Genomic DNA, 13,113 nt, shown 5'->3' on the forward strand with positions numbered 1-13,113 from the left:
ACATAAAGTGCAGCACAGATTCATCTCAAGTACAAGCAGAGATCCTTAGATCAGGAACAGACATTTATAGGACATATCATAACTCCGACTCCACTCCACTGCCTCACTACTGAGCATGTGCATTAAGTGCAGCACAGATTCATCTGAACTCCAACTCCACAGCACTGATCACTACTGAGCATGTGCATACAGTGCAGCACAGATTCATCTCAAGTACAAGCCGAGATCCTTAGATCAGGAACAGAACAGACATTTATAGGACATTTCATAACTTTCCAAAATTCTTATGAAAACATTTACAGCACATCCTGCATTGTAATACTCTACCCTATTTATTATACATTTTAGTAGTCGGTCCATTTCATATCGACTCCACAGCCCTGCTTACCTCATGTTGGAGGTGCTGACATGATATAACCATCCACAGGTATTGGAGGACACAGGATGCGCCAAGAAAAACATTCCCCTCACAATTATTCCACATCATCCAGCCTGAACCCATCAATTCATGATTCTTGTGCCAAATTGTGACCCCCATGATAGTTCCCCTGGCCAAGCAATGTATTGCCACTGCTCAGTGATCGTTATTTCACTCTCGGCCTCTGTCTTCCATAGACGGCCATGGCACTGGCTGCCTGATAAAGCCCATCTTTGCTAAGGATTAATGATCTGCGCTGTAGAGCGTTGCATTTGGCGCAGTTTGCCTCATTGGAACAATTCTGGAAATGATGCTTGTGGCTACTCTAGAGCACATGACCTGTGTCCCGTCTGATCACTCAGTTTTCCCAATCTGACATGGTTTCACGCTAGCCCTAATTCACGCACTCGCTCTTTCCATTGTTGTGATGATCTCCGGGGTCACGTGTCCTAATTTCCATTCAGGAAAATTCCGCTAGTGAAAAGGGCAAGTGTCTCTAATAAAGTGGTCAGTCGGGTACTAGTCACTTTTACATTTTTATTTTTTTTTCTCCGATTCAAATCTGCTATTTCCAACTCCAGAGTGGCCAGATTGAAGCGATGAATGGAGCCAGAACCATGCTGATCCATCGGAGAAATGCAGATCCGGTGCTATTCATTTCTGTAGGAGCGGCCGTCCTCGGCGGTGGCGCAGTCTACAGAGCCATGCTGCTCGGCTCCTTTTACACTTACATCTAGCCGTCGCCAGAGATGAATGGGTGTCAGACCCCACCAATCTCAGTGATAGCCTAGGCTTGGGCAACACATTTAAAGATCCTGGAACTTATGAAGCTTGTTGTTGTAAATGTTGCTGGGTGGATTATGGACTGTGTCCTTATAACATTGCAGCTATACATGTAGCCCTCTTCTTCCTGTCACCTTTTCAGAAAAATATCAGGAATATCCTTAGGCTGCATTCACAATGCCTCCTCCACGGTGCATATTTTTGCCGCAATCGTAGCAGTGCCGCATCATTTGGTACGGTTTAAAAAAAAAATGATGGAAACTGATGCAGTTCTACCACGATCGCTACAAATAAAACAAAAACGAAACCCCTCGCGCTACGGCTGCAATGTATGAACGCAGCCTAATTAAGAAAAATGCATTATGCCGATTCCAGTATTCACCAGCAGGTGGTAGTATTGTGCCATGTGAAGCTGTTTTCTCATGCTGCTGCTCTCCATGTGGCAGGCAGTCTGCTGTGTAAGGCTGGGGCGGACATATCACAATCTGCACAGCCGCTCAGGGGCCCAAGAGGGATAAGGGGCCACTGCCTCCTCCAGAGCAGGAGGAGCTGTGGATTATGAGTTATTGGATTGCAAACTACTGTCTGTGTCTGCCAGTGGTGTAAGGCACACAGTATACCTGAAAGTCTAGTATAATTGTTCACTGCTATTATGGCTTCTAATACTGATTTGTTAAATTGTATTGATCATGACATCTGTTCTATCGGTGGAAAAACCCAGATAATTGCAGGCTGTTTTGCATTATAAATCTGCTTCATCTAATTGTGCAACGGTTTATGATGCTTTTTTTTCTGTTGTCTTTAGGTATTCTGACTTTACCAGATGTGTACATTTACACCCTGTTTCTATATTTTCAGTTGTTCTTCAGGGGATCACTCCCAATTATCTCCATGTAATTGGCAGGTAAAACCTTTTAATTCTTAATACACTTCTTAGTAGTATTCTTCCTTTATGAATCAGAGGAGCTAAAATTTAGATACAGTTATATGAAAAAGTTTGGGCACCCCTATTAATCTTAAGCTTAATGTTTAATAAAAATTGTTTTTTTGCAACAGCTATTTCAGTTTCGTATATCTAATAACTGTTGGACACCGTAATGTTTCTGCCTTGAAATGAGGTTTATTGTGCTAACAGAAAATGTGCAATCTGCATTCAAACAAAATTTGACCGGTGCATAAGTATGGGCACCCTTATCATTTTCTTGTTTTCAATACTCCTACTTTTTACTGACTTACTAAAGTACTTTTTATGGTTTTGTAACCTCATTGAGCTTTGAACTTCATAGCCAGGTGTATGCAATCATGAGAAAAGCTACTTAAAGTGGCCACTTGCAAGTTGTTCTCCTGTTTGAATCTCCTCTGAAGAGTGGCATCATGGGCTCCTCAAAACAATTGTCAAATGATCTGAAAACAAAGATTATTCAACATAGTTGTTCAGGGGAAGGATACAAAAAGCTGTCTAAGAGATTTAACCTGTCAATTTCCACTGTGAGGAACAAGGACAATCCTCAGGCCACCTCCAGAGAGCTGCAGCATCAACTTGCTGCAGATGGTGTCACTGTGCATCGGTCAACTATACAACGCACTTTGCACAAGGAGAAGCTGTATGGGAGAGTGATGCGAAAGAAGCCGTTTCTGCAAGCACGCCACAAACAGAGTCAGCTGAGGTATGCAAAAACACATTTGGAGAAGCCAATTTTTTTTTGGAAGAAGGTCCTGTGGACTGGTGAAACCAAGATTGAGTTGTTTGGTCATACAAAAAGGCGGCAAAAAAACACAGCATTCCAAGAAAAACACTTGCTACCCACAGTAAAATTTGGTGGAGGTTCCATCATGCTTTGGGGCTGTGTGGCCAATGCCGGCACCAGGAATCTTGTTAAAGTTGAGGGACGCATGGATTCCTCTCAGTATCAGCAGATTCTTGACAATAATGTTCATGAATCTGTGACAAAGTTGAAGTTACGCAAGGGATGGATCTTTCAGCAAGACAATGATCCAAAACACTGCTCCAAATCTACTCAGGCATTCATGCAGAGGAACAATTACACTGTTCTGGAATGGCCATCCCAGTCCCCAGACCTGAATATCATTGAACATCTGTGGGATCATTTGAAGAGGGCTGTCCATGCTCGGCGACCATCAAACTTAACTGAACTGGAATTGTTTTGTGGTCAAAAATACCTTCATCCAGGAACTCATTAAAAGCTACAGGAAGCGACTAGAGGCTGTTATTTTTGCAAAAGGAGGATCTACTAAATATTAACCCCTTCCCGACATCTGACGTACTATCCCGTCGAGGTGGGGTGGGCCCCCATGACCGCCGACGGGATAGTACGTCATACGCGATCGGCCGCGCTCACGGGGGGAGCGCGGCCGATCGCGGCCGGGTGTCGGCTGCATATCGCAGCTGACATCCGGCACTATGTGCCAGGAGCGGTCACGGACCGCCCCCGGCACATTAACCCCCGGCACACCGCGATCAAACATGATCGCGATGTGCCGGCGGTGCAGGGAAGCATCGCGCAGGGAGGGGGCTCCCTGCGGGCTTCCCTGAGACGATCGGTACAAGGTGATGTACTCACCTCGTACCGAACGTCTTCTCCCTGCAGGCCCCGGATCCAAAATGGCCGAGGGGCTGTATCCGGGTCCTGCAGGGAGCACTTCCGGGTCGGAGCAGGCTGCAGATGAAAGCTGCAGCCTGCACGGCTGTAAGTGAGATCGGAGATCTCACAGAGTGCTGTGCACACTGTGAGATCAGCGATCTGTAATGTCCCCCCCTGGGACAAAGTAAAAAAGTAAAAAAAAAAATTCCCACATGTGTAAAAAAAATAAAAAAAAATTCCTAAATAAATAATAATAAAAAAAAAAATATTATTCCCATAAATACATTTCTTTATCTAAAAAAAACAAACAAAAACAATAAAAGTACACATATTTAGTATCGCCGCGTCCGTAACGACCCAACCTATAAAACTGCCCCACTAGTTAACCCCTTCAGTAAACGCCGTAAGAAAAAAAAAAAAAAAACGAGGCAAAAAACAACGCTTTATTACCATACCGCCGAACAAAAAGTGGAATAACACGCGATCAAAAAGACGGATATAAATATCCATGGTACCGCTGAAAACGTCATCTTGTCCCGCAAAAAACGAGCCGCCATACAGCATCATCAGCAAAAAAATAAAAAAGTTATAGTCCTCAGAATAAAGCGATGCCAAAATAATTATTTTTTCTATAAAATAGTTTTTATCGTATAAAAGCGTCAAAACATAAAAAAATGATATAAATGAGGTATCGCTGTAATCGTACTGACCCGACGAATAAAACTGCTTTATCAATTTTACCAAGCGCAGAACGGTATAAACGCCTCTCCCAAAAGAAATTCATGAATAGCTGGTTTTTGGTTATTCTGCCTCACAAAAATCGGAATAAAAAGTGATAAAAAATGGTCACGTGTCCGAAAATGTTACCAATAAAAACGTCAACTCGTCCCGCAAAAAACAAGACCTCACATGACTCTGTGGACCAAAATGTGGAAAAATTCTAGGTCTCAAAATGTGGAGACGCAAAAACTTTTTTGCTATAAAAAGCGTCTTTTAGTCTGGTTTCACACTTGCGTTTTTATCTGCATGCGTTTTTTTAAAAAACCACGTGTGAAAAAATGCATGTAAACGCGGTAAAACGCATGCGTTTTTATAGAAAAACACAAGAAAACAAGAAAAAAACAAAAAACCCTAACCCTACCCCTAACCCTACCCCTAACCTGAAATACGTGGCACTGAAATACGTGGCACTGAAATATACGTTTATATACGTATATAAGTGCCACGATATTTCAGAGGCCACGTATTTAAGTGCCACGTATTTAAGTGCCACGTATTTAAGTGCCACGTATTTCAGTGCCACGTATTTCAGTGCCACGTATTTCAGTGCCACGTATTTCAGTGCCACGTATTTACGTGCCACGTATTTACGTGCCACGTATTTACGTGCCACGTATTTTTCAGTGCCTGAAATACGTGGCACTGAAATACGTGGCACTGAAATATCGTGGCACTTAAATACGTGGCACTTAAATACGTGGCACTGAAATATCGTGGCACTGAAATACGTGGCACTTAAATACGTGGCACTGAAATACGTGGCACTGAAATACGTGGCACTTAAATACGTGGCACTTAAATACGTGGCACTTAAATACGTGGCACTTAAATACATGGCACTGAAATACGTGGCACTGAAATACGTGGCACTGAAATACGTGGCACTGAAATACGTGGCACTTAAATACGTGGCACTTAAATACGTGGCACTGAAATACGTGGCACTGAAATACGTGGCACTGAAATACGTGGCACTTAAATACGTGGCACTTATATACGTGGCACTTATGACTGTCAGAAAATGTTCAGTAAACGGTTAGGGGTGAGGTTAGGGGTAGGGTTTCAGGTAGAATTGGGGAGTTTCCACTGTTCAGGCACATCAGGGGCTCTCCAAACGCGACATGGCGTCCAATCTCAATTCCAGCCAATTCTGCGTTGAAAAAGTAAAACGGTGCTCCTTCCCTTCCGAGCTCTCCCGTGCGTCCAAAAAGGGGTTTACCCCAACATATGGGGTATCAGCGTACTAGGGACAAATTGAACAACAACTTCTGGGGTCCAAGTTCTCTTGTTATCCTTGGGAAAATAAAAATTTGGGGGGCTAAAAATCATTTTTGTGGGAAAAAAAATATGTTTTATTTTCACGGCTCTGCGTTGTAAACTGTAGTGAAACACTTGGGGGTTCAAAGTTCTCACAACACATCTAGATAAGTTCCTTGGGAGGTCTAGTTTCCAATATGGGGTCACTTGTGGGGGGTTTGTACTATTTGGGTACATCAGGGGCTCTGCAAATGCAACGTGACGCCTGCAGACCAGTCCATTTAAGTCTGCATTCCAAATGGCGCTCCTTCCCTTCCGAGCTCTGTCATGCGCCCAAACAGTGGTTCCCCCCCACATAGGGGGTATCAGCGTACTCAGGACAAATTGGACAACAACTTTTAGGGTCCAATTTATCCTGATACCCTTGTGAAAATACAAAACTGGGGGCTAAATTTCATTTTTGTGAAAAAAAAAAAAAAAAAATTATTTTCACGGCTCTGCGTTATAAACTGTAGTGAAACACTTGGGGGTTCAAAGTTCTCACAACACATCTAGATAAGTTCCTTGGGGGGTCTAGTTTCCAATATGGGGTCACTTGTGGGGGGTTTGTACTGTTTGGGTACATCAGGGGCTCTGCAAATGCAACGTGACGCCTGCAGACCAATCCATTTAAGTCTGCATTCCAAATGGCGCTCCTTCCCTTCCGAGCTCTGTCATGCGCCCAAACAGTGGTCCCCCCCCACAAATGGGGTATCAGCGTACTCCAGACAAATTGGACAACAACTTTTGGGGTCCAATTTATCCTGATACCCTTGTGAAAATACAAAACTGGGGGCTAAAAAATCATTTTTGTGAAAAAAAAAAAAAAATTTATTTTCACGGCTCTGCGTTATAAACTGTAGTGAAACACTTGGGGGTTCAAAGCTCTCAAAACACATCTAGATAAGTTCCTTAGGGGGTCTACTTTCCAAAATGGTGTCACTTGTGGGGGGGTTTAATGTTTAGGCACATCAGGGGCTCTCCAAACGCAACATGGCATCCCATCTTAATTCCAGTCAATTTTGCATTGAAAAGTAAAATAGCGCTTCTTCCCTTCTGAGCTCTGCTATGCGCCCAAACAATGGTTTACACCCACATATGGGGTATCGTCGTACTCAGGACAAATTGCACAACAACTTTTGTGGTCTAATTTCTTCTCTTACCCTTGGGGAAATAAAAAATTGGGGGTCAAAAGATCATTTTTTGTGAAAAAATATGATTTTTTATTTTTACGGCTCTGCATTATAAACTTCTGTAAAGCACTTGTTGGGTCAAAGTGCTCACCACACATCTAGATAAGTTCCTTAGGGGGTCTACTTTCCAAAATGGTGTCACTTGTTAGGGGTTTCAATGTTTAGGCACATCAAGGGCTCTCGAAATGCAACATGGCGTCCCATCTCAATTCCAGTCAATTTTGCATTGAAAAGTCAAATGGCGCTCCTTCCCTTCCGAGCTCTGCCCTGCGCCCAAACAATGGTTTACACCCACATATGGGGTATCAGCGTACTCAGGACAAATTGCACAACAATTTTTGGGGTCCAAATTCTTCTCTCACCCTTGGGAAAATAAAAAATTGGGGGTGAAAAGATCATTTTTGTGAAAAAATATGATTTTTTATTTTTACGGCTCTGCATTATAAACTTCTGTAAAGCACTTGTTGGGTCAAAGTGCTCACCACACATCTAGATAAGTTCCTTAGGGGGTCTACTTTCCAAAATGGTGTCACTTGTTAGGGGTTTCAATGTTTAGGCACATCAGGGGCTCTCCAAATGCAACATGGCGTCCCATCTCAATTCCAGTCAATTTTGCATTGAAAAGTCAAATGGCGCTCCTTTGCTTCCAAGCTCTGCCATGCGCCCAAACTGTGGTTTACCCCCACATATGGGGTATCAGCGTACTCAGGACAAATTGTACAACAACTTTTGGGGTCTATTTTCTCCTGTTACCCTTGGTAAAATAAAACAAATTGGAGCTGAAATAAATTTTGTGTGAAAAAAAGTTAAATGTTCATTTTTATTTAAACATTCCAAAAATTCCTGTGAAACACCTGAAGGGTTAATAAACTTCTTGAAAGTGGTTTTGAGTACCTTGAGGGGTGCAGTTTTTAGAATGGTGTCACACTTGGGTATTTTCTATCATATAGACCCGTCAAAATGACTTCAAATGAGATGTGGTCCCTAAAAAAAAATGGTGTTGTAAAAATGAGAAATTGCTGGTCAACTTTTAACCCTTATAACTCCGTCACAAAAAAAAATTTTGGTTCCAAAATTGTGCTGATGTAAAGTAGACATGTGGGAAATGTTATTTATTAAGTATTTTGTGTGACATATGTCTGTGATTTAAGGGCATAAAAATTCAAAGTTGGAAAATTGCGAAATTTTCAAAATTTTCGCCAAATATTCGTTTTTTTCACAAATAAACGCAAGTTATATCGAAGAAATTTTACGACTAACATGAAGTACAATATGTCACGAGAAAACAATGTCAGAATCGCCAAGATCCGTTGAAGCGTTCCAGAGTTATAACCTCATAAAGGGACAGTGGTCAGAATTGTAAAAATTGGCCCGGTCATTAACGTGGAAACCACCCTTGGGGGTGAAGGGGTTAATGTCACTTTTCTGGTGAGGTGCCCATACTTATGCACCTGTCAAATTTTGTTTGAATGCAGATTGCACATTTTCTGTTAGTACAATAAACCTCATTTCAAGGCAGAAACATTACTGTGTCCAACAGTTATTAGATATATGAAACTGAAATAGATGTTGCAAAAAAAAAATTTTTTATAAAACATTAAGCTTAAGATTAATAGGGGTGCCCAAACTTTTTCATATAACTGTATGACTTAAGAAATAAAAGTTTCTACTTTTGCACTGATCAGATGTGAAGGAGGTGCGCACTGCAGGGGTCGGAGGCATACAGTAATAACGCAGTGAATGACAGTGGGGTCCTAATCCTGCTCTGTACAATATGGAGGCTTGATACTGCATCGTGCCTGAGCTCTAGGGAAAGTGGGGTCCTATATGTCATAGAATAGCATAAGTCCGAGTGTGACCCGATGTTTTGTCGGGTTGCACGCAGATTGAAAATACGATCGTCTGCTCCTGACGCGCGCACACACACACTCTCACACTCTCTCTCTCTCTCTCTCTCTCTCTCTCTCTCTCTCTCTCTCTCTCTCTCTCTTGCTCAAAAAAATAAAGGGAACACTTAAATAACAGAATCTAACGCCAAGTAAATCAAACTTCTGTGAAATCAAACTGTCGGCTGATGTTTTGGTCACTTTTGAATGTTGTTTGTGCTTTCACACTCGTGGTAGTATGAGACGGACTCTACAACCCACATAAGTGGCTCAGGTAGTGCAGCTCATCCAGGATGGCACATCAATGCGAGCTGTGGCAAGAAGGTTTGCTGTGACTTTCACCGTAGTGTCCAGAGGAGGTTCACACTGAGCACATGTGACAGAGTCTGGAGACACCATGGAGAGCGATCTGCTGCCTGCAACATCCTTCAGCATGACCGGTTTGGCAGTGGGTCAGTAATGGTGTGGGGTGGCATTTCTTTGGAGCCTGACTGCCATTAGGTAGCAGGATGAGATCCTCAGACCCCTTGTGAGACCATATGCTGGTGCGGTTGGCCCTGGGTCCTGTTAATGCAGGACAATGCCAGACCTCGTGGTTGGAGTGTGTCAGCAGTTCCTGCAAGATGAAGGCATTGAAGCTATGGACTGGCCCACCCATTCCCCAGACCTGAATCCTATTGAACACATCTGGGATATCATGTCTCTCTCCATCCACCAACGTCACGTTGCACCACAGACTGTCCAGGAGTTGGTGAATACTTTAGTCCAGGTCTGGGAGGAGGTCCCTCAGGAGACCATCCACCGCCTCATCAGGAGCATGCCCAGGCATTGTAGGGAGATCATACAGGCATGTGGAGGCCACACACACTACTGAGCATCATTTCTTTGTCTTGAGGCATTTCCACTGTAGTTGGACAAGCCTGTAATTTGATTTTCCACTTTGATTTTGAGTATCGTTCCAAATCCAGGCCTCCAATGGTTAATACATTTGATTTCCGTTTATGATTTTTGTGTGATTTTGTTGTCAGCACATTCAGCTATGTACAGAACAAAACATTCAATGAGAATATTTCATTCATTCACATCTAGGACGTGTTATTTGAGTGTTCCCTTTATTTTTTTGACCAGTGTGTATATATTCTATTTTTGTAGGATGGGGAGAAGGACCGGATTAATGAGCAAGGATGGCCGTCCGCAGAGTGTGCAGTGTGGCAAGCAGAGGAGAGGCGGCGATCCAAACAGACCAGGAGAGAGTACTTCAAGGTAACCGGCCATGCGGCTCATCAGGATGTGTACAACGGTGTCTATCAGGATTGTTGGGGTCTTGCATTCTGGATTTATACACACGGATTTTAGTCAGTCTTCATATACTTGTGTTTCACTGTTTGTGTACAGTCCGTGACTTTCGGTCCCGCAGCGGCTCTACAAACCCAAACTAGCAGCAATATTTGTGCCTATAAGGATATTACTGAAATCTATACACGGACCGTGAAAAGTGTGAATCCAGACATTTATAGCCACACTTGTTCTCATTTCCTCTTCTGTTCTGTCCTGAAGAAGGTCCCTATTCTATGCAATGATGTTGTCTTTCGGGTATCTGTTTACAAACTTAAATCATTGTGATTGTCTTAACAAATTTGGATCCGTTTACTGGCGGATGAGCAGATTTTAATTAGATTAATTAGTCTGTTACTATTTTGATTGGTCAAAAATCTATTAGCTGTATTTTATAGTGATATGTAAAACTTTTCAGGATTCCATAAAAGTATCATGTGCAATAAACCGCGCCACTAGGTGTACCGTGAGGACGCTCAAAGTTTTATCATGGTTACATAGTTGACAGGAAAACCAGTCTGTACACCCCCTTATTGATGATCATACTGTCAGCAAAGCCAAGAAAATCCAATAATTATGACTCACGTGCTGTATTCTAACAAGGAATAACGTCACTTTAGTCATCAGCCGGGGAAGTGTCCTGGATTGTCTCCTCTAAACCTTCCCCAGCCCCTCCACTCCTCTCTTAATAATCTCTAGTGCTCCTTAACATCATGTAACATCCTGTCGAAACTCAGCCCAATGCGCCACAGTTTACGGAGCGAAAAAGGCTAAGTTCACATTTGCGTATGTGTCCGCAGGGTATCGTCTGCATGCGTAAACGCATACAAAAGCATGCTCACACCTGCACATCATCTTGCGCATAACGCAAACAAAAACGCTGCATTTAAATGCATTTGCGTTTTTTATGCGCATGGTGGGGGCGGTGACATAATTTTCTGGACATGTGCAGTCTAAAGTACGCATGCGTATTGAACGCATTCGTACGCATGTCATTGCGTACCAATGTGTTCCCATGGACACTAATGCATTGTTTGATGCAATCGTTCGCATGCGCAATATTTGACGACTCAAAAAATGCAACCTGTTGCATTTGCCGGACCCCGCCGCACACCTCAAAACGACGCATGCGTACGCATCCACATACACCATGTTAAAGATATGTGCGTGTGACGATCTATGCGGATCGTTTGCTGCACAGACAGACGCAAATGTGAACCCGGCCTAAGATGTCATACGATCCTGGAGAAATGGAAGTAATACATTTTTGGCACATATCAATGTTACGAGTTGTCCAGGCTTGGGACTCAAGTCTGTGTCTGCAGACATGTGAATGCTCGCGGCGTGCACAGTGCCGCTGTCAGGATTCTCAGGATTGCAGCTAGACATGTCCGACCTCTCTCAGCTCCCCTGTATTGAGCAAGGTCCTGCACGTCTAGTTGGCACATGACCGTATATGCAAATCGCTTACTTGTGGTTACGTGCCCACCCGCTGCCGACACCGAAGAATCCTGACAGCGTGCACTGTGAGATTACACAAGTTTGCCGTCACATGGAATGACTGCAGACTTGAACCACAAGCCTAGGCCACCCCTTAAAGGTAATGTTTCGAAAAAATACATTCAAAATTTGGAACACACAAAATCCACACACACACTGTTTTGGGAGAAAAATCTAAAATTGAATTTTAATGGGCATAGACATCAGAAAACATTATTATTCAGAAAAAAACATCCTCTTGTCAATTTTGAGAATGGAATGTGTGAATAGAAAATGCAGTATTATTCACAAAACATCTCTAAGTTTATGTAGCTGATAAAAACCACGTCTGTGACCTTTTGAACAATATATCTAATTTTGTCATTAATTTTTTTTCCACAGTACAAATCTTCTCGAAAGTGTTCAACCGGAAATGACCATGATGAGGTGAGACGCCCAGGACGGTCTTTTCTTTTTTTTTTTTTCCTCCATATTCTGCCTGTTCTGATTTTCGCACTAGATCCACATGAAATGCATGTGCTCGATCACCCAATCCATTGCTTCTTCTATACTCTTCCTTTTAATACACAGACATTTCTCTATTGTGTTTTCAAAAGTAATAATATCTGTGTAAAGTGGGGTTTCCACCTCGTATTATCACTAGTATATGCAGTCTCTTCCTACACGGTGGGGGTTTGAATGTCAGGATCCCCATCTAAATTCAGAATAAAGGGGGTGTCTGGTCTATAATGAAAAGCTTGCAGTCACTGTGTCTGCAGACTTGTGACTCCCCCCAGCGAACACACTGTGTGATGCAAGGATTCGCTGACTTCTGAGCCGTGAATAACAGTGCCGTATGTGATATGCCTACTCCTGGGCAGAATCTGTCTAGTGGGCACTGCCACTAAATGGCTTCTGCCAAGGAGTATGCATGTAGCATTCATCACCGGCGTTCCCTGCTCAGAAACCGGTGAATCCTTGCAGCGCACAGTGCGTGCACTGGTGGGGGGGGATTCAAAAGTCTACAGTGACTGCAGACTTTTTGTTTTTCGACTGGACAACCTCTTTAAGGAGGCCTTTTTAAGTGGTCTCAAAGTGAATATACAACCATTTCTTTAAATGGTCTTTAAACCGTTTTTAAAGGGAGCCTGACTCCTCCGAAAAAGCTATTTACTTGCAAATATAGGGGTTAATCGGCATATATAATATGGAAGATCTCCTAGCGAGCACCACCCAATAGTTCAGACTTAAAGGGTAACGCTACTTTCAAGTAGCTTTTCAGATTACTCTGTCCAGTGTGTATACATGAGGGATTACAATGGTTTTGGCCATCATGTGAC

The 13,113-nt window shown here is 42.9% G+C and overlaps 1 protein-coding gene across 3 annotated transcripts in view; it reads left to right on the forward strand.

The window, feature by feature from the left end:
- LRCH2 (leucine rich repeats and calponin homology domain containing 2) overlaps positions 1-13,113 on the forward strand; it is a 111,067-nt gene that overhangs the window by 61,140 nt on the left and 36,814 nt on the right. For all 3 annotated transcript variants that reach the window (XM_077285385.1, XM_077285383.1, XM_077285384.1), the window contains 3 exons: positions 2,060-2,105; positions 10,112-10,222; positions 12,176-12,220. In XM_077285385.1, coding sequence (XP_077141500.1) covers positions 2,060-2,105; positions 10,112-10,222; positions 12,176-12,220 — 202 coding nt within the window. The remainder of the gene's footprint in view (positions 1-2,059; positions 2,106-10,111; positions 10,223-12,175; positions 12,221-13,113) is intronic.

The sequence above is a fragment of the Ranitomeya variabilis genome, chromosome 2, assembly GCF_051348905.1.
Source record: "Ranitomeya variabilis isolate aRanVar5 chromosome 2, aRanVar5.hap1, whole genome shotgun sequence".
NCBI classification, from domain to species: Eukaryota; Metazoa; Chordata; class Amphibia; order Anura; family Dendrobatidae; genus Ranitomeya; species Ranitomeya variabilis.